Source organism: Anser cygnoides, chromosome 32 (assembly GCF_040182565.1).
Source record: "Anser cygnoides isolate HZ-2024a breed goose chromosome 32, Taihu_goose_T2T_genome, whole genome shotgun sequence".
NCBI lineage: Eukaryota > Metazoa > Chordata > Aves > Anseriformes > Anatidae > Anser > Anser cygnoides.
This window is the reverse complement of record NC_089904.1, coordinates 3,486,048-3,508,912: the sequence shown is the minus strand read 5'-3', so window position 1 is coordinate 3,508,912 and position 22,865 is coordinate 3,486,048. Positions and strand designations below refer to the sequence as shown.

Here is a 22,865-nt window from a genome sequence, read left to right as displayed (position 1 = left end):
AACTCCTTCCAGTATACCCATGTCTTGCTTGTACCATGGAGTCCGGGTCTGGACATGGTATCGCAGGTGTAGCCTCACCAGTGCCCAGTAGATGACCCCAGAGGAAGCTCCCACATTCATACGGATCTGGAGCCCATAGCCCCTGAGGATCCACAATAGCTGTAAAGACCCCACAGCCCCTGGAAACTCACAGACAGCCCCCATAACTCTGACGGGATGCCTTCAAACTCTGAAAGAGCTCCAGTCGCTCTAAGAACAGGCCCAGGAAATAAACTCTTGAGCATGGCTTCGCGGTACTGGAGGCCTAGAAAATCTGTGGCAGACTTGGAATGACTAGGAAAGCCCCAGCACACCTCAAGCAGCTCCAGCAGTTCAAAGACATCCACTCAGAGACCTGGAGAACAGCCCAAGTGGTGTGCTAACAACCTTGGAACAGCCCCAGAGACACTAGGATGGCCTAAACCACCCCATTTATAGGTTTGAAAAGCCCAGTGCTGCCCTGAAGACACTCTGTGTGCTCTTTGGGGCCTTAAGAAGAGCCCTCAGGAGCCCAGACAGCTTGCAGAAAAAGCACAACACTCAGAAACAATGCTGGAAAACACATGGCAGCTTAGAGACATCTAAAGGCCACCCAGATGCTATGCATTCAGACAGACCCAGAGACCCTGTAAAGAGTCCCACAGCTCACAGCAGCACTAGGGGTGTCAAGGTAGCCCCCCAGTGCCTATGGAAGAGCCTGGAGATGCCTCCCCCCCCCCTTCCTTCCCACCCCACCCCCCCATACATGTGAGGATGGTATGAAGGAAATCCCTCAGAGATCCAGGCATAGCCCCAGAAGCACTAAGCCATATCTTGTACCTCCGTGTGTGTGTGGGTCTTGGTGTGCTTCTGCTGATGCTTTTGCATGATGCCAACAGGTGTGCAACTTAGAGCAGCACTGCCCTTTCCTCCCCGCAGCCCTGCAGTGAGAACTGCTGTGTGGATGGCCTGTGCAGCACACGCTATGGCTGGGACCCCACTCCAAAACGCTTCTACAGGGTTTGGTACAAGTTGGTTGTGGTCCCAGCGGAGGGAAATGGGCGCCGGAGAGAGCTGTAAAGCACCTAGCACATGGGTCAAGCTTGGAGCCTGACTGCAGGGATAAAGAGGCACACATCTCACGCTCCCCTGAGAAAGGGTTTAATGGGGACAGGGGGAACTGCTGTTTTTCAAACAAATGAAAAAAATGGGGTAATACCCACAGGGGAGACAAAGACATACACATATGCACACTATGTACAGAGTAGCACAGGCAGCACCAGGCATCCTGAGCCCACCCCCCCCCCCCCACATACACACACACGCCCCATCCTTATGATGAATTGCCTGCCCCTTCTCCCATCCTTGAGCAAGACAGGAGAAAGGGGGGGGATGAGGGGAGGGAGGGGAACTTGCCAAGCAAGAGGGGGTGGAGGGGGAGTCACAAAAAGATTGGAATATAGGGGGGGAATGGGAACATAGGGAGGGGGGCTGCCTGCAGGGATGGGGAGCATAGAACTCTTTGGTTTCAACATTATGACTGCACAGGACCACCTTGTCCACAGGGCCAGCAGATGCAGAGAAAGGTGGAACTGAAATAGAAGGACTCAGTAAAAACAGTTCCCCAACTCCAGAGGTGACTGACATGATCGGGGTTGCAGCTGTGTCTGGGACCCAGCAACATCCCTCCCCTGTGCCTTACACCCACAGACCGGACAAGGGAAAGACTGGAGGGGTGTTTCTCCCCACTTCCCCACCCTAACCCCCAGGCATAAACCTGAGGCACTGGGGGGATTCCATGCCTCTTGGGCGGGAGGGCAACCCCTCGGTTGCAGACATGCCCACCTGAAAGTTGGTACCTCCTAGTTAGGACAGGGAGTTGAGGAAATGGCTCTCCCCTGCCAGAGTGCTCAACATAGAGCTCATGTCACCCACAGCCATGTTGGCACCACCAGGTGATGGAAGCAGGAGGCCACCAGCAGGGCTTGGCGATCCAGGCAGCAGTGCAGGTGTCTCTGAATCTTCCACAATGGCAGCAAAGTCAAGGTGCGTGTTCTCCAGGTCCAGCGAGTCCAGGCTGTTGGACACCTGCTCCCCTGAATCTAGGTAGTAATATGAGCTACCCTTGAGGCTTTCTGAACTCCCACCGTAATGCCCAGGACCCCCGCAGCTTGCTGCTGTTTGATCCAGCAGCTTATGCCCACCTTTGCCCACCTGCAGGTGTGTGCCCTGGCCTGGGTAATATAGCAGGGTATTGCTGGGCCCTTCAGGTGTGGGGCGGACAGGGGGCAAGCGAAGCATTCGCCGGGAGCTGGCTTCCACTCCCTCATAGGAGTGATTTGGCTCAGCCAGATTGCCTACATAGTCGAGACTGTTTTGGTGACCTGGTGGTTTAGGGCCACCAGGTGGGTGTGGCACCATCTCAGGGTTGAAGCACTGGGGGTTTAGGAGGTGGTGGGTCTCTGCCAGACCCTGCAGGTGATCTGGCTTGGCTTGGTAGCCAGAGTATTTGGGGCTGAGGTACAGTGGTGCTTGCATGGCATGGTACTGCCCAGGTTCACTGCCCACCCCCATGCCAGCCTCCCCGCCCTTGGAGGGTAACTGTTCACCCCACATCAGAGCCTGCTGGGCCTGCACATAGCTACGGACCATCACTTCTTTGGCCTGCAAGGTGGGGGTGTGGGCTCTTCTACCCCCCGGGCTCAACATGCCCATGTAGCTGACAGGTGCCCGTTCCTCAGACCGATAACCACTGGATACTGCATTCATGGCTTGGCCAAATGACACAGGAGGCTGTGTGGGCCCAGTAGGTTTGACGTTCTGGCAGGGACCAAGTGGTGGGGCAGGTGATGAGTAACACTGCTCTGATTTGATCTGCAGTCGGTTAAGCCGGTGCCCCTCAGAAAATCCACTGTCCTGACACGAGCTCACAAGTTTGGGTTGCTGCACACAAGAACTGGGTAGTGGGTACTGAGTACTTTGATGGTGACAGTGTGCCCCAGACATGGCAGTAGCAGAGGCACTCACACTTGGCTGCCCGGAACTCATCTCCAGATTGCCTTGGTGAGGTTCCTCCCAAGGAGCTGACATGGTCCCACTGCCAGCACACATACTCGAAAAATGCTGGTTCATCTGGCACTGAGGGAGGGAGAACTCAGACTGAAGCAATTCCTCCTCCATATCCCCGTGCCCACCTGGGTTCAGTTGCATACCCCCCATGGTCCGGTGAGCACTGCCATACAGTCCTTCACACTGGAGCTCCACACCTGTCCCCTGGCATGGGAAGCTTTCCTCCAGGTAGTTCGAATACTCATCCATTTCTAGCACGCCAGACTCTGTGCCTGGGCCAGGGCCCTCAATGCTCACACTCTCCAGGAAGACATTTTCACTGATGCTGGGTGGGCGTGGAGAGAAGACATAGCGCCGAAGGTTAGCATCAGAACCACCCAAGGGCTGCAGGACAGCTCTGCCTGCCCCTGGCACATTCACGTTACCCATGCTCTTAAAACGATGCACCTTGGGTACAGCATGAGGGTTGGCTGCTGTCCGGGCAGGGTCGCTGGCCCGCCGCACACCGTTCCCAGGCACCAGGTGAGGGTGAATGCTGCCTGCATAGCCAGGGTAGTCATTGGAACCGTGCCTTCTCAACAAACCATTCACGAGGAAGGGGGGCATTGTTGGCTTGAGGTAGTCCCCAGGTAAGCCGCTGTGGCCACCCATGCCCACCCGCTCTGTGCTGGGCAGTGGGGTTGGCGGGGGGGCACCCGTGGCTGCGGCGTATTTGGCTTTGAGACGATAGCGCTGGGCTGGTGTGAGGCTGCCCATGCCTGGCAACCCTCCACAGTGACTGGCATCGCTGGAGCGTCGCGACTCATCCGGAGAGATGGGGTCATAGCCATTTGCCAGGCATGCCCCACCAGGCATTGTCCCTGCCTCACCACCCAGACATGGTCCAGCCAGGTATGGGGACGCCACAGAAGAGCGCCGGCTGACGGTGTAGGCTGAGCTTACAGTACTGGTGGCACTGCTCCGGCGCTCGTTCAGCGGCATGCCCATCTCTGATGCTGACAGCTCTGTGATGCGGCGGTGCGAGGCAGCTGGCGGTGGCACAGAGATCCCAGGCACCTCCCCAGGCAGGCCTGAAAAGAGAAGAGGAGTTACACTGGGGCACCCAGAAGAGGAACAGGCAGCCATCTCCAGTAGTAGGATATGGCCTCTTCCATGCCTAGTGCCTGCTAGGATGGGAAGTGGATTCAAATGGTAGCAGCAAAGAAGGGTAAAGGATGGGGTAGAGCCCCAGATGTGAGGGTCCACCACCTCTCTGGCTGCAAACCAGACCTCCCTCGACACAGTGCCCGCAAGGCTGGCCCCACATCCAGGTGGGAGGGAACCACAGTCTCACCGGCTCCCGAGATGACTGGCAAATTCAGGCCCTTGGTAGCTGACGGTTTCCTCATCTGCTTCAGTTTGTCAATGCGAAGATTCTCTAGCTTGTGGAGGGCCGTGAGCCCTGAGGTGCCCATGGTCTCACCAGGCACCACATCCTCCAATGTGGACAGATCCTCGTAGCTCCCGCCTGCATTGCCCGTCATCTCCACCCCACTGTCGTTGTTGGTGGTGCTGCCGAGAGGGGAGTGGTCACTGCTGCATGACGACTGCCCACCTGGGCTGGGCTGCGGCTTCTGGGGGGAACCCACAATATTAACCAAGGAAAAAGGGGAGTCATATATCCACTACAAACTTAATGCAGATTGGGAACCCCCACCCTGCCAGATCTGGAGATGTCTTCCCTACCATGCAAACCGACTCCTCCAACAGTCCTGTCCAGGCCTCCCTCCGTCACCACATCCCCAGCTCCTTACCGAGGCCAAGTCAGGCACCAAAAGCTTGCTGTCATCCTTCCGGGCCTCACTGGGGCCATTTGTGTCTTTCTCCTGCTTCATGTCTGGGGGGCCACTGGAAGCTGGCAGTACACGGCCTGGCACCACATCGCCTCGGTGCTTCTTAGTGACATGGGCATCAGGGCCGTGCACGGTCTTCACATGTTTGCGCAGGGAACTGGGGTCTGTGTAGCGCTTGGTGCAGCCCGGGATCTTGCACACATAGGGCTTCTGCCAGGGAAGAAAGGTAGGCATGGTGGAGGTTAACTCAGTTGGACTAGATCATCTCTGTAGGTCCCTTCCAACTGAACTATTCTATTCTATTCTATTCTATTCTATTCTATTCTATTCTATTCTATTCTATTCTATTCTATTCTATTCTATTCTATTCTACAAACCAGTGACTCCTCCCAGTCCCTCCAGCAGACCTGAGAGCTGAAGGAAGAGAGGGTGGGAATTTGTCAAAGAAGCTGAATCTCCTTGGAGGGGGGCATGTCAGGTGCTACAGGAGAACCTTCAAGGAGGTCATAAGGAGCTCTGAGGAAGAATGCAAGGACGGTGCTCCCCAGAAGTAGGGCAAGGGTAAAGGGACCCTGGTGGGAGTGCAAGTGAGGCAGGAGGGGAACAGGGGGTGCATGCTTTTTTAGAGCAGGCAAGGAGGGAGTTGGGGCACAGAGAAAAAGACCTAGGGATGCAAGGTACAGGACTAATAGGGTGGTACAAGGGGAGCCCCAGGGGGTGCAAAGAGCCCCAGATGGCTTTGTACCTCGTTGGAGTGGGTGCGGTTTTGATGTTTGGCTCGGTCAGAAGCATTGGAGAAGGCCTTGTTACAACCCTCGTGTTCACACACGTAAGGTTTCTCACCCGTGTGTGAGCGCAGATGTGTCTTGAGGTTTTCCAGGCGTGAGTAGGCTTTGTTGCAGCCCTCGAACTGTGCAGGCAAGCAGAGTAAAACATGCCACACACCTTCAACAGACCCAGTACCACATCACCCCCACACTCCATGCCCACAGCACACCTGCCACAGACACTTATCACACCTCCCACACCTGCACTCCTGCAGGTGTATGTCCTGAGGCCACTGCACAGCCCTTTACCCTTCTGGCCTATGTCATGCCACCTCGCTATGCACTGGCCGCTTACCCGTGGTGTACCCCACCTGCTAAATACCCCTTTATCTCATGTGCGTCGTGCCATGCCATTGATCACAGGGGCTCTGGCCTGCCACACATAAACATATTCTATCACATGCTACCATACTCCTGACCACCCTGTCCGTCCCACCTCGTTTTCCCCACCACATATCCCCCTCAATGCCATACACCAGCTTGGGCCAGCCTGCACCCTGCCCTGAGCTTTGCCTGATGCAAGGCACCACAGCTTAGCCCAGGCTTCGCAAAGGCCCGTTCCATCTCACCGTGCATTTGTGAGGTTTCTCGCCTGTGTGACGTCGCATGTGTACCACCAGCATGTACTGAGCCTTGAAGGGCCTCTGCTCCCGGGAACATGCTGCCCAGTGGCATACAAACTCTTTCTTCTCCCCGTGGATATGCTCGTTGTTGATGTGCTGGGGAGAGAAGGGAATCACTGGGGGCGTTGGGGAGGGCATGAAGGGTCAGGGGGATACAGATATCTTAAGAGAGTATCATAAGAGAAATGTGATATAGAGGGACTGGGGTGGCTGGTGGAGACTCAGGACACTACAGGAATACAGAATGGTCAGATGCTGTCTGGAGGAGGTAGGGGATACTGGAGATGGGGGCTATTTTGGGAGGACCAAGACAAGACATAGGGGTCAAGATGGTGAGGAGGGGTGGTCAAGGTGATATAGGAGATTTGGACTGTCTGGAGGGAGACACAGAGAGCAAAGGAGGAAGTCTGGATGCACTAGTAGTTCAGAAGAGCTAACCCAGGGGTGAGGAAGGCCAGACTGGTTGTTTTCCCTAGGGTATGGGAGGACCATGAAAAACTTGCCCACAGGGAAGAGGAGGATGCATCTCCCTCCCTCCCTAGAAGCGACTTTCATCACTCACCCATGTGGTGAGTTCTTGAGCTGGTGGGGGCTGCGGGGTGGGGGGGTTGTCCCAGCATAGGACAGTCTGAGAAGGAGCGATGGGTTGACACAGCGGGATGTCAGCCAGTAGCCTTGGCACAGGTTCTGGGACGGGGGATGCCCAGGCAGGACCTAACTCACATGCACCAGCTGCTCCTGAGTGTCGAATTCTTTGGCACAGCCATCCCAGTAGCAATTAGTTTCATAGACGGTCTCGGACTCAGGTTTCCCATCCTCTTTCTCCAGATCTTCCCGAACGTCAAGCATTCCCAACAAGGGGTCCTGGGGGTGCAGAGCCAGGTGAGCACTCCCAGACATGACTCTCTGTGTTCCCTGTTACCGGGAGTGGCATGGAGGAAGAGTGTAGACCCCTTGCGACGTAGGGGGTTCCCAAGGCCTGGGGAGTACCTGGGTGCCTGTGGAGGCTGGGCTGGAGATGTCACCTTCGGATCTCTCCTCCGGGTGTTTGGCTGTCAGAGGGCTGCTCAGGCTCCTCTCCAACTTTAGCTGCTACCATGATGGGGGAAATTGGAAAGCAGTCAGCACTGGGATGCCCACTGGCTACCCCTTACGCAGGATGCATGGCATCCCCTGGGGACCGCTTACCTGGCAGTGTTTGAGGGTCCCACGAGTTGGTGCGTGGTGCAGGAGCCCTGGGCGGGTCGACAGGTGTTCGTGGGAGGCACATGGTGGCAGGGGGGGGGTGTGGCTGAACAGGTGCCCTTGGCCCTTTGGCTGCCCTGGTGGACTCTGGTACCCCAGTGACGGACTGCAAAAAGCAAGATGATGAGCAGATGACACCAGCAGAGGAGAGAAATTTAGTCCTTTTGAGACGAGGATCCGAGGCGTCTGAGTTCCCAGCCACTCCTGCCCTATCCCGCCAGCCCCCCTTGCCCTCCCACTCTGGGCTAACTGTTCCCACCTTCCTTGGCCCTGGTCCCACGCACTCCCCAAACTGGGCATCAGCATTCAGGCTCCCATACTGAGAGGCTGTGTGCATGCCAACAGGGTTGAACTCTGGTGCCCACCTGATGGTGCTGATGGAGAGGTGGCCATAGGAGCTGCTGGTGGAGGCGCAACGGGAGTTGATGAACGCAACGAGGGAGTTGGGTGAGGTGCGGATTACCGTCTGCAGGTCAACACTGGAGTCTGACAGGGGTGAGATGGACAGTGTCCGCTTCTTGCCCAGCTTGCCTGCACCGCGGGTTGTTGAGAACCATGAGCCTGGGACGGCAGCAGAGAGTGGGGGACAATCCTCTTAGCATGGGTCCTAGAAGGCTGAAGCCACCCCCAAGGACACAAGCACAGTTCTTTGGAGACTGGAGGAGTCCCCTGAGTGTGCTGGTTGCTGGCTCTTGATTACGACAAAGCACAAAAGTATCCCCCCTCCCTCCCTAGGACATCAATGTTCCTAGGGGGTACCTGAAACCCTTGACACACACCTACTTCCTTCTACAACCGATACCACCCAAAGAAAAGCGCCTGATCCCCTTGGCCAACACCTGCCCCTGTGTGAGCCATCACAAATTTTCCTGTTCACACAGGTGCCACTCTTCCAGGAAAGGTACCTGAAGCCCCAGCAGCCTCCTCCTCTATAATCACTGTCCCCAACACTGTCTGACCCTTTCAGCACACACATCTGCACTCCTGGTAAACTCCTCGTTAAACCTCTACCTGTCCCACCCCCCCCCTAGATGAGAAACTTACCATCACCACCACCTGGGTGCTCGGTTCCTGGCACCAGCCCATAGCCATGGTGACCACTCATGAGGTTTGACTGGTGGCATAAGGGGAAATCAAGTCCTGGTGGGAAGGAGAAGACAGACAGGAAGACATATTAGGGTGGAGGGCACAAGGGGAAAAGGAAATCCCTGGAGTGCCCCTGAACCCAAAGACTGAAACCGAAGGCAGGTGCCCCTCGTGCTCATGCCAGGCACTGCCCAGGCCCAGCCACTGGCCAGGATGAGGGAGCTGCAACCAACCTTGCGGCCCTGGGGCACCCGTGGCCAGTCCGTGGAGGGGGCGCAGGCAGCAGCGCTCAGCGTAGCCGTTGGTCGGGGAGTTGACAGGGTTGAACATGTCGCAATGGGGCCTGGCCAGGCTCAGGAGCACATCTGGTCCTCACCGAGGGGCCGGTGCCGGTCGGGGCCTGAGGATGACAACGGTGGGCAGATGGCCGCCTGACCACGAGCCCTGCACCTCCAAGTGCCCCGCACCCTGCACCCTAGTGGGCTCCGTGTGGCAGCCAGAGCAGACTTGTGCCAGGCAGGGGATGCTGCAGAGCCGCACAGCCGTGGCAGCAGGACCACCAGCCACATCCTGCCATGGCCGTAGCCCCCCGGGGCCCATGCCCCTGTCTCCCCACAGCCCACGGCCACCTGCACCCTGCCCACGGGCTGAAGTCTCCCTGCCACGGCCCTGCACCCAGCTGCCTGGGGCGCACAGCACTCGGTGCTATCCCACCGCTATCCCACCACTTCACCAGGTCCTGACACAGACCTCTGTACCCAGCCCACGGCAAAGGGATGTCCTGGGGCCTGGAGGTGCTGCTCTTTTAATTTAAAGCCATTACCTCATCTTATCACTACATTCCACAATAAAGGGGTCCCTCCCCAGCTTTTCTGTATCCCCCTTTAGGTACTGGAAGGCCGCTATAAGGCCTCCCCAGAGCCTTCTCTTCTCCAGGCTGAGCAACACCAATTCTCTCAGACTGTCTTGACGGAATCAGTTCACTGGCCAGTACAAGGCCACCCTTGACAGCCCGGCACAAGCAGTGACACTGCCGCAGGGTGCCCTGTGGTCACACCACATCACAAGGATCCCCAGTTACTGAATTAGCAAGGTGGCCTCACGCTTGGTGCTGTATGAAGAGCATCCTGTCCGAGCAAGTGTCCCGAGGCCTGCACAGCATCCGTTGCAGAAGGGATGAAATACACGTCTGTGCACCCAGACACCTGCACAAACATCCACAGCCAAACTTGCATAGAGATGTAAAAACTGCAAGCCCTAACTGCCGAAACAGGAAACTAAGGCACAGACGGGTAAAGCCATTCTTGGCCAAAGGACCCGAGCTGGCATCCTGCTCTTCCCTGCTCATGGGTCCCTGCCATGTCTGCAGGTTACACCCAGCCCTGCCTTGCCAGCGGGTCCACACCCTGCCTGCAGGTCAAAACCCTGCCCTGTCCCACCCACGCATCCCACCCCTGCCTACAGGGCTCAGCCCAGCCCACGATCGCATCCCTGCTTGCGGGTCCCCGCCTGGTGCCCAGGTCTCATTCCCACCTGCCTCCCTGCCTGGCCCTGCCCGCAGTCAGACCTCCACCCATGACCTCGGCCTCTGCACCCTGATCCCAGCCCAAAGCTCCGTCCCTTCCCACGGTCACTGTCCTGCCCCAAGACCCCCGTGGGCTTGCGTGAAGGACAGAGGCTCTGGAAGGAAGAGGCACTCGTGGGTGGCACTGGGAACAAGGCCTCCTGCATCCTCAGCCTCCCCCTTTGAGAGACCAAGGGAATTGCCCCAAACAAGGGGTCTGGGGGAGTGGGAGCCCCTCACCCTGCTGGGAAAGTGCTGGGTTGCATTTGGAGCATGCGAGGGGTGAGGGGGGCAGCAATTCTTCCGCATGAGTTGCCCCTTTGAAAGCTTGTCTCAGGGCTTTGTGAGAGTGTCAGCCAGGAAGAATGGAGGGGGGGGGACAGCAGGGCAGGCATAGGGGGTGGGAGTACCCAGGAAGGTGGTGGTGCTGGGGGCAGGAAAAGGAAAGAGAGATGAGTAGGAAAGGAACGAGAGGGGGAAAGAGGGAGGGCCTCTTACCTGCCTTCTGGACCCAGGCCTTGCAGCAAAGACTGAGGGAGTAGTTCTAGGGGACACCCCCCATGCTGCTCCTACCCCAGCCACAGCATTTAACAAAGGGAGGGCTCACAGGTCCCTCATTAAAATTTGACTCCCAGATGCCTCCAGCACTTTGTGCATGCACACAGACAGTCACATGTGCACAGACACATACACAGGTGCACAAACACACATTTGCATGTATCTGTAGGGCTCACGTGCAGGTATGCACACACATACATCCACATATATACACAGATACACGTAGCCATGAGCACGTGAGAGCACTTACACATTCATTCTCATACGTGCAGATACACAAGCATGTGCAGACCTAATGTGTATGCTTACACACATGATACCTGCACACACGAGTGTGTTCACACATAACTGCAAATACGTATGCATGTAAGTATATACACACACATACACGTGCAGACCTGTGCCACCTTTGTCTCTGGACTTCTGCCTGCATGGAAGAACACTTGGGTCTCACATGGGATACAACTCTCCTGGATCCCTCCTGGCATCTCTGGGGGCTCCTGCAGCTGGGGAGACAAGCTGAAGCGCTGGGGACCACTTTGCCTCCTTCTGGTACAATTTAGAGCACTGGGGGCTCAAGAGACCTCCTCAAGCCAGCCCCTGTGTGGAGCTGGGAACTGATGGGGGTCTGGTGTTGAGCCAAGCCAATATTCCCTGCCTTCACCTCCCAAGAGCCATCACTCGGGCTACCCCAGGTTGCCCCAGATCCAGAGTCTTACCCCACCAGCTCCATGCTCTGTATGAGAGCAGGCAGGTTGCCACTGTATAGCACAGTAACTATATGCAGTCACTCCAGCCCAACGGGGAGGAGGGCTATGGCTGTCCAGGTGGGCACAGCCATCTGCTGCAGCAGCAATGGAATGGTGGGCTCTGCCCTGGGCCATGAGCCTACAGCCCCCTCCCCACTCACCTGGGCTGGGGACCCAGCCTGACCTAACCTACAGTGCTCCTCCCTTCCTGAGCTCCAGCAGGATGGGGCACTATCTGTGGAGCATCTACCGCTTCCAGGAGAGCAGTTAATTCACCCACAGCCTCTGTGATATCCCATCTACCTTGTGCACCGTCAGCCTTGTCCAGCCTGCTGTACCCTGCTGCGCCAGCCCCTGCCAGGCCCAGCACCAGCTAGAGCCCTGCACCCGCGTGCACACACGTGCACACACACGCACACACATCATGTGTACGCACGTGTGCAGAGCGACTGCCACACAAACTCCATGCGCACAGCACCCGAGCAATACACAGTGCACACACATACTTATGCACACACAGACCCAGAGAACTCGTGTCCAACGGACCACACACGGCGCTGCATGTGCACACATACGGCACACACAGACAACATACGTGTGTGCACAGGTTTGCATAAGCATGCACAGAGCAAGTGGGCGCACAGAGCACATGCATACAAAGCATAGCACCACACGTGGGGAACATGCAGGCACGCAGCACGAGCCTCATTGCTCCCACCCCATAGCTACCAGGCCACGTGCACCATCCTCTCTGCTCCCCTGCAGCACCCACCATGCAGAATTAGGAGTGGCTCAGTGGCGTTCTGGTCCCCATCACCCCCATTCCCGAAGTACAGAAGGAGGCTCATGGTCCTGCCATGCCAAGACACCCTCTCCTTCCTGGGCCTGGACAGCAGGGAGGGCTTTGGAGAGCAGACCCAGCCTGGCAAGGGCCAGGGTCTCCCCACTGGGGGCAACTTGAGGCAGGCGGATGCCAGGCGGACGCAATGGCAGTGGCACGGCTCTCTCCAATCCCCCACGTTCGCCCTGCTGAGCACCAGCACGGGGCACGGGGAGGTACGCAAGGGAGAAAGTGCTCAGGGCCCGTGGGTCCCAGCTGCAGGATGCTCCCCACAGCCCGTCTGCAGGGGCTCCCTGCGTCCTGGCGGCCTCCAAGCTGGGGAAGCTGGAGGGGGCCGGGGGCGCAGGGAGCCAATAGGCGCCGGTCTGCGGCTCCCCCACCACCGCGTTTGCCTCCCCCGCCTGCCGCACACCGCCACGGCCCACCCAAGTTGCAGCCTATGGGCATAAATTTGAGAGCCAGGCGCAGCCGGGATTGAGGGGAATCTTCCTTCGGTCTCCTCCTGCCAAGAAACTCAAACTGAAACACATTCCTCCTCCTCTCTGCCAAGAAAACAAGGAGCGCAGCCAGCAGCAGGAGCAGTTGAAGCAGGGCTGGCTCCAGATGCAGAAACGCCGCGCAGGAGGGGGTCGGACTGGCCACCACCACCCACCCCCCCCTCTTTATTTCCTGCAAACACGTCTGATATCTGTCATCTGGCTCCAGTTTGCTGAGGACACTGGGGAATGGGGGTGGGAAGGAGACAGAGGAGGGGGAATAAGGCAGAGAGGGAGGGGAGACGTGGTGAGCTTGCACCGCAGGATGACAGTCGGGATGCCTGCACTGATGGGTGGCGGAGCAGACACAGACCCGGGGGAAGGAGGGAGAGACACAGGCAGGGCAATCACACACCCTTAGGAAACCCGGTGGCAAGAGGAGGGGAGGAAGAGGAGGAGGAGGAGGGTTGTGTCCCCACCCCACGGAGGGTTGGTGCTCCCACCCAACCCGGCACACGAGGGTGGTGGGCGTCCCTCTGCGCCTCAGCACCGACCCCAGCACCTCCTGTCCCAGGCCCAGCCCTGGCAGGGTTAACAGCCCCGGAGTCCCACTGTGGAGGAATGTGATGTCAGGGCTGGATTAGCCCATGCAGCCGAGATCCCAGCCGATAGACCAGCAGCGCAGCGCTGAGCTGTGTGTGGCACAATCCATCAACCCGCCCAGCACAGCCCCCAGCGTGGGGGGCCTGGGGGAGGGCTCTGTGTGTGTATGCGTGGGGGCATCTGTGCTCCTGTAAGTGTGTCTGCCTGTATGAACGCACAGGTTTGGCCATCTGCGTTTGCACATGTAGGGAGGGATTTTTGTTTCTGTGTACGGTTGAGGGAGGTGCTTGTGTGCAAGCACTCATACATGTATGTGTTTGCACGCACACTTGCACGCATGCTTGTGCATGTCTGTCCGTGCGTGCGTGCGTGTTGGGAGCCACAACGGTAGCTGAGGGGGAGCCGCCACGTGTTTGCAGGCCCGGTCACCCCAAACTTTCACTGGGTGAGAGAACAAGGGAGGGCCAGAGCAGAGAGAGGCAGACAGAGGGCTCCAGCAGAGCAGCGGGGCCTCAGGCACGGAGATGCCCCAGATCACCGCTGCACGGCCCAGGAGAGGGGCTAGGCATCCCACCCCCCCGAGGTTGGCTCCAGCCCTGGGACAGGGTGGGCACAGAGCCCTTGCCGGCACCCTGCAGCCCTCCTCTCCGCTGTCTTGTGACCTCAAGGTCAGCCACATGCCCAATTGGTTTAACCCTAGAGGGTTTTATGAAAAACATTGATCTGGCCTAAGATCTGCCCTCCTACGCTGGGGCAGCAGTTCAGATGGAGCCACCACCGGAGCAGTTCTGCAGACACAGAAGGGGAACGCGGCAGAGGGCCAGGCTGAGCTGCAGCACACACAAGCCAGCAGCAAGGCTCGGAGAGAGAGGGCTGCCGGGGAGCCAACACTCCCTCGTGCCAGCGACAGTCCAGGACCAAGGGGACACGTCCCAGATGCCTCCCAGGGCAGCATCTGGCAGGGTTAACGCGCTCCTCCCCAGCTACTGCGTCTCCTCCATGCCACACAGCCTTCCCACGTGCCACTGTGCTGCTGGAAATGGGCAAATGCCATCGACAGTGGGGCAAATGGGGTGAAATTCCCTTCTGGAAGAAGCCCCTTTTCCCTGCTCTGGGACTGAACCAGGGCCAGGCTTGTCTGCACTGGGGGAGCTGCATCCCCTGGCCCCACATGCTTCCTCATCTCTGTCTCCAGCAAAACCGACGTGCAGACCTCCCGCTCAGCTGCCTTGCTCTGCATCCGACCCCGCTGTTAGGCCAGGCCTTTAGGGCGAGCCCAGACACCCCTGCAAGGGGCAGCTAATCTGCCCAGGACCGCAGCTGCCACAAAGCACATTGCTTCAGGTTCAGGGGGTCTGAAAGGGGACGATGCAGGGTCGCGATCCCATGCTGGTGTGGGCTGCCAAGCTCATTCCAAGGTGGTCCTTCGCCTGGAGAAGATAAGGCAGAGAAGGAACCAGCTCTGGGGAAAGGCTACGCATGTGTGGAGGGAAAGGGGCAGAGACATCTGTGCCAGGACAGACATGGGACATCCTCTGCTCATTTCTCCCTCTTTCCCTCTCTAGCCTTCAGAAAATGTAACACATCCCCACTCCCCATCCCATGCCAAAATTCTTCTCTGCCCTTTGCACCACTTTCAGAAAGGGCCAGAGGTCCCTCCCCAGCCCACCCATCCCTCCAGCAGCACAGCCTTATGCAAGCCACAGTACACCACCACCCGTACGTCATTTCTCAGGGATGGAGGGGGTGCCGGGGGGGGGGGGTGCAAAAACTCCAGCCCCTCACTCCTACATGCATCCACACCCATTCCTGATCATGCTCTGACGTGCCTCCAGACACGTTAACACATGCTAACACACGTGTGCTCTGGGAGGAGAGGCCAGCTGGGGTGCAGCCCTGGCTGCCCAGTCTCCGGTGTACCCCAGGGCACAGGCAGGCAGCAGAGGAAGGCTGCAGGTGGGAGCTCGCAGCTCCGCATTCCCCTGTAACACAGGGGCTACCGGCCCTCAACCACAAGCCGAGCAAGTCAGGAAGCCACAGCAAGCTGGGCAGGAGCGGTGACGCTTGATAGGTGGTCCTGGGGCAGGCAGGCAATTGTCATGGGCTCGTATGTTGTTTGCTTTGGCCCCCAGCGCGTACTGCCCTGCAAATTGCTCCCATAAAGCCACTTCCCTGGCCCCTGCCTTCACTGGGCTGGGGTCTGGGTGGGGCCAAGGTTTTGGGGTGAGGGTAAGGAGGGTGCAGACATGGCAGCAGCTGCTATAAGGAATTTTTATACTTCCCCCTTCCCTTCCCAGTGCTGGAGGGAAACAGCAAAATTGAACATGTGGGACCCATAAAAGCCCAGCTCTGAGTCATAGCTGTAAGAGACCCTGCCAGGCACAACTCCTTCCCATAGCATCAGGGAATCACCCCACAGCCCACAGCGCTCATGCGTTACACTAAGGGACACCCCCAGAATAGGGGCAGCAGCACAGGAAACCTTGCCTTCCCCAGGGAGGGAAGGTAGGACAGGGCCGGCACTCAGACACGCTGCCATCCGTCCTGCTGCAGCCAGTGAAGTTCACACCGAGCCTGTTCCCACCCCAACAGTTCCATTCTGCAGGATTCCTCAGAATGGGGCAGGAGGATGTCCAGGACATCTTCAGCAGTCATTAAAGCATTAAATACACAACAGCAGTGCCCTTTAAGCTGTAGAACTGCTTGCTGAGCAGTGGAGTAAGGTAAGCACCGCACTTGGGCATTTAAGAAGTTACTCCTTTGGAGCAGGAGACCCCTGCCGGGGGGGGGGGGGGGGGGGGGTCCTCCTGCCATACCCAAAAGCTGGGGCATGTTTCTCTCCCAGCGTATCTGCCACTGTTGGAGGTGAGTGGCGCAGACCCCTGCTCTTCCCGTTCCTCGAGCAGAGCCCCGCTCTGCCCATGGCAACCCCACAGATCAGAGCCTTGCTCTCTGCCATCAGCCAGGGCTTTGCTCCCCCCAAGATCAGGGGCAGGAATTCGAGAAGGGGTGGGAAATGGATGTGTGCTCGCACTACATCTGGAAGCACACACACACACACACGAGTCTCAGACCCGGATGCAGCAAAGCTGAAACCTGACTCTGTGTTTTTGCTGCTTGTTCCCAATCTGTGGCAGCTATTTTATCAGCTGTTCGCCTTGTTATTCTGCAGCTCCTGAAGGGTTTTGATGTGCCATAAGGATGGGGAACAGGGGGGTACAGTTGCTGTGTTCCTGTAAGGATTTCTGTAGGATGGGGTTTTTCTCAGTCCTTACCAAGAACCCACCCAGTGGACCCTTGGTATTTTTCACATCACTGGAATTGATAAACACCGGAAGATATCGAGAGAAACTGAGGCATGCAGACAAAGAGACTCCAGCCCCAGGGATACAAGAGACTGACCAGGTAGATAAATGTGCACACATGTACAGGTATATACAAACAGGCCCCTCGATACATGCATCCGTGGGTGTGCGTGCAGACACACAGACTCATACATACCCCAGGGAATGCTCTGGGTGCAGGAACTCTCATTCTGACCAACTACTGGGCATTAGAGGATTCCCTCTTCCAGCACGTCAGTAGAGATAGACAAGGACAGGCCCGCTGTAGAAGGCAGGCAAGAAATCAACACAAATACCCTTTAGTGAAAGCCACATCACGTGTGGGAATGTGCGTATAGGTGCACATACGTCTGCATGTATATCTGTGTGTACATACGAGGCTGCTTACATGTACGGGTGTGTGGATGTGCAAGGCTGTACACGCCTGTACAGCACACTGAAGTGGTGGGGAGAATCGCACCGGCCAGGGAAAACGAGCTGGCCCTGCGGCTGGCGTTCCGAGATGCAGTGTGTCCCTGACAGCATCCCTCTTTTGCACGGGAAGGGCCCTCGTGGCTCCCGCCCAGCCGCCCACCCACTCTCCGCACGCTCCAGAAGTGAACTGCAAATCCCCTCCGAGCCCAAGCTCAACACCCACCTCCCAGGCTGCACCGACGCGACAACACACGGCACAAGGTGTCCACGCTGACGCACACCCCCAGATGGAAACTTCCCTGCTCCAGGGAGATCTCAGCCAGCCCCAGCACCGCCAAGCACAGCTCACTGCCCCCCCTCCAACTACACCAGCCGCAGGGGTCTGGTGGCCTTCAGCTCCGAACCGGCTCCCGATTTTCTGCTCACCTTTTTGACAGAAAAGACCCTGGTATGGGAGGGAAGACACAACCCCCCCTGCAGAGCAACCAGGGAGACGGTGACAAGCACATGCCCTGGGGGCCTCCGGAGCCCACTCATGAGCATTGCTGGGAGCTCAAGCACACGGCGGGAGCTGGGCTGGCACACGCACGAGGGTGTGTGTGCACGGGGTCCTGCTAGGCATGTGCCACCCTCTTCAGAGGTGCTAGGATCCTCGGTAGCTCCAGAGCTGGTGGGTCCTGCCAGGCACAGGGAGTTCTGGTGTGGATCCTTCCCAGGGTCTGAACCTCCAGCTGCCCCCCTTGCCCTGATGACTGACATCGATGCTACTTGCACTGGAAAAGGCTCAAGGGAGGGCATGGGGCCAACCCAGCTAGCGCAACGCAGGGACAAACACATCAATAAACCAGCTTCAGACACCCGCAACAGCACAGAAAGGACAGTAGGTGCCTTTGCCATCATCCCCTGTCCACCACAGAAGCAGCCCCTGCCTCGGCTGGAGACAGCAGACTGAGCCGCACAGTGAAAAGTTTTCCCAGGTCTGAGTTTCCGAAGGAGAAACTTCATCCGTCTGCTCCCTCCTCCCTTCTCCCCAGTCTGCCCCTGCACCAAAACCCAGTGCTCTCCTCCCTCAGGAAGCTGCATCCATCAGCTCAGGTTTGGGCACACATCCTACAGAGCGGGGCGGGGGAAAACTCTGGTGTCTGGGCGTCCAGCTGCTCCTGCGGGGCCCCCGCAGCTGGGCACAGGATCCTGGCTGTGGCTGGAATAGCTTCTAGTTTTCCAGACTCCAAACATGGCATTGCAAATGCCCCAGACATCCAGCCCCACTCAGACCGAGCCGCCTGCCTCTCCGTCCTCGTAGGAGAGATGCAACCCCCTCAGGCTGTCGCTGTCACGCTGAGTCCCCCCCATTCTGGTTAGGGACCATCTGGACCTCATCTGTGTGTGCAGGGCCTGACCCAGGGCACCACAACACAGTTCTCTGGAGAAACATTTCCTCTGCCTTCAGCATCCCTGAACCCCTGGCTCACCGAGGGCTTGGAGAAACGTGGGCAGCCTTGCAGGGAGCTCTGCTTAAACCCCAGAAAGGTGGCCCTATGCCCAAACACGTTCAGCCAGCTCACGCTCAGCTGCAGGCTGGGCTGATCAAGTCTCACGACGTCCTGCTCAGGTGCCTCTCACGCAGACGAGGAGGCTGGTTCCCTCCCGCTCCTCTGCGCCATGCCCAGCCCTGGGCAGCCTCCTCCGCCAGCCCCGCACTCCTGATCCCGGCCAGAGGTTGACGCAGAGACAACGCCTGAACCCAGCGGTCCCGGAGCCTTTAGCACGGGGGCGAAAGGGCTGGCAACCAGTGAGGCCTGAGAGCCACCCGCCGGAGAGCTCGGGCCCGTCCTTAGCTGTGGGGGGACCTGGGGCTGAGGTCGCCCACCCAACACACCTGCCCCGAGCCCCATCTCTCTGAGTACTGAAGCCACCAGCGGTCCTTGCGCGGGAGGACTGACGGACGTTCGGCACGTGCACAGACAAGGACCCCGGGTGTTCCACAAGTGATGTGAAAAAGCAGCTCTGCCCTCCCCGCAGAACCAGAGGGGTTTCCCTGGGCACATGACACTTCCTTGGCCACTTCTGTGGGCCGCACAGGGAGGGCAGAAGCGATGCTCCAGGGTCTGTGGGGCAAGGGCTCAGAAGCCCAAGTGCGCCGGGGCCTGGGTGTTCTGCTGCGGGTTCTGGGAGGCTCCTGAGGGTGTCCCCAGGCCTCACCCCGGCGAGATGCTGCCCACACAGCCCGGCAGGCTGCCAGGGGAGCCCCTGCGCCCCCTTGGCTCAGCACCAGACACTTCTCCCCTTGGAGCCTTGCCCCGGGCGCCCAGAACTCTCCGAGCTGTGTGGGCCAGGCCAGCCAACTCCTTCCTTGCCCTGCCGGGGCTGCAGAGGCCCAAAAGGCGGCTGGCGGAGCCCCCCACGTACACCACCACACCCGGGGCAAGAAGGCTCCGGCTGGCCGGGAGCTCTCCGCAGCGATGCGGGTGGCCCTGCTCGTGGTTCCTGCGCGTCCTGGAACCTTCCCGCAGCTGCTGCGTCACTCGGGCTGGGGCAGAAACTTCCACCCGGCCGCTGCTCTCAGCCCAACGCCCTCGACCGGGCAGCAGCAGAGCACCCACGGACGGGGCCGCGGGAACCCTGCATCCCCTGCTCGGGCCGCCCAGAGCTCGGGTGGCCAGGCAAAGCGGGCCCTCCCAGCCGGTGCACGAAGCCCGGTGGGGCCGCGAGGGCGCGGGAGTGGGTGCGAGCTCCCCTGGACGTGTTGGGGAGCACGGCGAGCCCGGGGAGCTCCGCTGGCCGCACGGCACCGCCCGGCCCGGCTCGGCCCCGGCCGCTCCCCAGCACGGTGCGACCCCCCCCCGGCTCGCCCCCGGTGCCCCGTGCGGGGAGCCCGGCGGGGGTCCCCCGGGGGACCCGGCGCCGTCCGGCCCCGCGGCACCTCCAGCAAACCGAGCCCGCGGCCCCAGCACCCCCGACGGCCCCGGCGGCTCCTACCTCCGAGCGGCCCCCGCCGGTCCACGCTCCCCCTTCTCCCGGCTGCGGCTCGGGGCCGGCGAGCAGCGGCACATCCAGGGGGGTCCCGGGCTCGGGACGGGACGGGGCGGCCCCTACCCCCCTCCTTCCCCAGCACTTCCCCGGCCGCGCTCCCGCTCCTCCCCGGGCGGCCGGAGCGAGTTGCCGGAGCCCCGCGGGGGGGCGGCGCGTCCCGGTAAAAGTCGCGGGGCGCCGGGGAGCCGCTCCGCCAAGTCGGGCGGCGGCGGCGGCGCCGAGCCCGCTCGGGACGGAGACCCCGGCCGGGAGCAACGCCGGTCCCAGCCGCTCCGAAAACCCGGGCTGGATCGTGCACACGCGCGCACGCGGGGCACGCGCGCCCGCCGCGGGGCTTGCACACGCGCGGGGCCCCGGCGCGCCCCGCAGGAGCACGGCCCCGCAGGGCGGCCCTGCGCGCCCCCCGTGAAGCCGGTACCTGCGTGCACACGAGTCCGTGCGCACACGAGTCCGTGCACACACGAATCTGTGCACAAACAAGCCCGTGCTCACACAAATCCATGCACACACACGTCTGCGCACACACAAGTTTGTACGCACACAAGTTTGTACGCACACGAGTCTGCGCACACCAGTCGGTGCACACACACACGCGTACCAATGCAAACACACAGTTGCAGGCGTGTACATGTGGCGGTGTGCACGTGCGGCAATGCACACGAGTCCGTGCACACACAAGTTCATGCACACACACATGCACCAATGCAAACGCGTGGTCGCAGGTGTGCATGTGCGGCTGAGCACACACATGGCTCACACACATCGGGCATGTGCACCCACATGCCTTCACGTGTGCCTCAGGTTGTGCCAGGGGAGGCCTAGGTTGGAAACGAGGAGACATTTCTTCTCAGGAAGAGCAGTCAGGCATTGGGACGGGCCGCCCAGGGAGGCGGTGGAGTCACCGTCCCTGGGGGTGTTCACAGAAAAGTTGGAGGTGGTGCTTAGGGACGTGGTTTAGTGGGGAACATTGGTGGTAGGGGGATGGTTGGACCAGATGATCTTGGAGGGCTTTTCCAACCTTAATTATTCAATGATTCTACACAAGTGCAGCCTGCACGCATCTGTGCAGCCACTCAAATGTGTGCACACCGGGGACAAGCAGAGGGCCACATGCACGGACACCCCTGAGCACATGCGTCTGTGCAAACTTGTGCACAGAAGCACACACACACATGCTTTTGCATGTATGAATACACAGTTGCACGCACAGCACACGCCTGCACACAGAGCACATGCACATGTAGGACGCGGCACCAGCAGCCGACACCCCTAACGCCCAACCTGGCCCCGGTGAGGTGGTGCGCCAGGGTGCCAACACCTACCAGCCCAGCCAGGAGAGGGCAACCCCCCGAGGAAGGGAGCAGGCAGAAGGGCGACACCTCAAACTGACACCTCCCAGCAAGACAGCGAGGGCTCAGCATTGCACCTCACCTGGGGAGGACGGGGGGCTGGAGGCTCCTCTGGCCCCTACCCGGAGGTGCAGGGGGCCCAGCGGATGGGGCAGCGGGGCGGGGGCTCTTCCTCCAGCCGAGGAGCCTTGTCCACCTTTGCCCGCTTCGTGAGGCTGCAGCTGGGGCGCTCCTGGCCTGCGGAGCCCCCCCGTTACCCTTCCCACCAGGGTCCCACTGTGGGGGAGCAGCTGGGCAGAGCTGGAAACCCAGCCTTTCTCCCCAGGCCTCCCGAGGGTTGCAGTGCCCTATGTCTCTGCCCAAAGACCCTGAGATGCTGGGTGCAGGCTGCGTCCTGGCATCACCTTACCTCCAGCGCCGACGCTCCGCGACCTCTTTCGTCCCCCCGGTCTTTGCAGTGAGCGCAGTTCAGCTGCTTCAGAGGACGCGCCTCTCCTCGCCACCTGGAAATCCGCCTGCCTCCCCATCCCGGGAGCCGCTGAGGTGCCCAGCAATCCCCCCAGGGCTGCCCTGATGTCTCCCCTCCTCATCTGGCCACAACGTCTGTGGCTCACCCAGCCTTCTCCCAGCCCAGAAGCTTCCCTGGCCACCTGGTTGCAGGGTCCGTAGCCTGGCTGCCCCATCCCAGCAGTTCTGGCAGCACCGGTGCCTGCAGTTGAGCCTCCCAGTCATCACCCAGAAGTTTTCCCACTGCACTGACTGTTCCTGGGGTACCGGTGGTGGAGGGGTGAGGGTAACACACACTGGTGGGGGCAGAGAGCACCTTGAGGGCCCCCCATCGGTGATTTTTGTTTGCATACACCCCCTAGTCACCATCACGGCTGCACGTCCTTGCAGGGGCTAAGTCAAGTCACACGCCACCTTTGTGGCACCGCGCAGAAGGCGAGCAGAGAGTCGGGGCTGTCGCAGCTCAGGGGGCTGCAAAGCATTCTGCCCCCTACCTCAGATGGGTCCCATGCCCCAAAAGGGGTCTGCGCAGCCAGCCCCTTCCCCAGCACAGCCCAGCCCAGCTCAGCCTCATCCAGCGCATGGGGTCTGCACGTAGCCAGGTCCGGACGCACGGCAGGGAAGCATTGCACAGCGGTGGTGCCTGCACTGAGGAGGGGACAAGGGTGCTTGAGCGAGAGCTAGGAACAGGACCCAGGGGCTGCTGGGGTTGCAGAGGGGTGGGGGC

The 22,865-nt window shown here is 59.6% G+C and overlaps 1 protein-coding gene across 7 annotated transcripts; it reads right to left on the bottom strand.

The window, feature by feature from the left end:
• Positions 1-1,163: 1,163 nt before the first annotated feature.
• On the bottom strand, positions 1,164-20,621 carry GLI1 (GLI family zinc finger 1). Of its 7 annotated transcripts, none has more exons than XM_048054771.2 (13): positions 20,229-20,621; positions 16,993-17,097; positions 8,934-9,100; positions 8,659-8,754; positions 7,980-8,175; positions 7,558-7,720; positions 7,360-7,461; positions 7,093-7,233; positions 6,316-6,465; positions 5,665-5,829; positions 4,881-5,129; positions 4,421-4,700; positions 1,164-4,157 (listed from the first exon to the last, which is right to left on the bottom strand). In XM_048054771.2, exons 3-13 carry the CDS (start codon positions 9,028-9,030, stop codon positions 1,885-1,887), a joined length of 3,912 nt encoding a protein of 1,303 aa, XP_047910728.2. In that variant the 5' UTR covers positions 9,031-9,100; positions 16,993-17,097; positions 20,229-20,621; the 3' UTR covers positions 1,164-1,884. The 7 variants fall into 7 exon arrangements, with proteins under 7 accessions (XP_047910728.2, XP_066841760.1, XP_047910731.2 ...); XM_066985659.1 differs by lacking the exon at positions 16,993-17,097 and adding an exon at positions 9,804-9,905; XM_048054774.2 differs by lacking the exon at positions 16,993-17,097 and having other exon boundaries at positions 4,421-4,697.
• Positions 20,622-22,865: the final 2,244 nt, after the last annotated feature.

What these genes read in the sequence shown, in the direction of transcription:
- GLI1 (XM_048054771.2), bottom strand. Translation starts at nt 9,030, where the DNA reads ATGTTCAACCCTGTCAACTCCCCGACCAACGGCTACGCTGAGCGCTGC. An exon ending in AGAAACCTCACAAATGCACG is followed by an intron (nt 5,830 to 6,315) that starts GTGAGATGGAAC and finishes TTGCCTGCACAG; the next exon opens with TTCGAGGGCTGCAACAAAGC. An exon ending in ACCGCACCCACTCCAACGAG is followed by an intron (nt 5,130 to 5,664) that starts GTACAAAGCCAT and finishes CTTCCCTGGCAG; the next exon opens with AAGCCCTATGTGTGCAAGAT.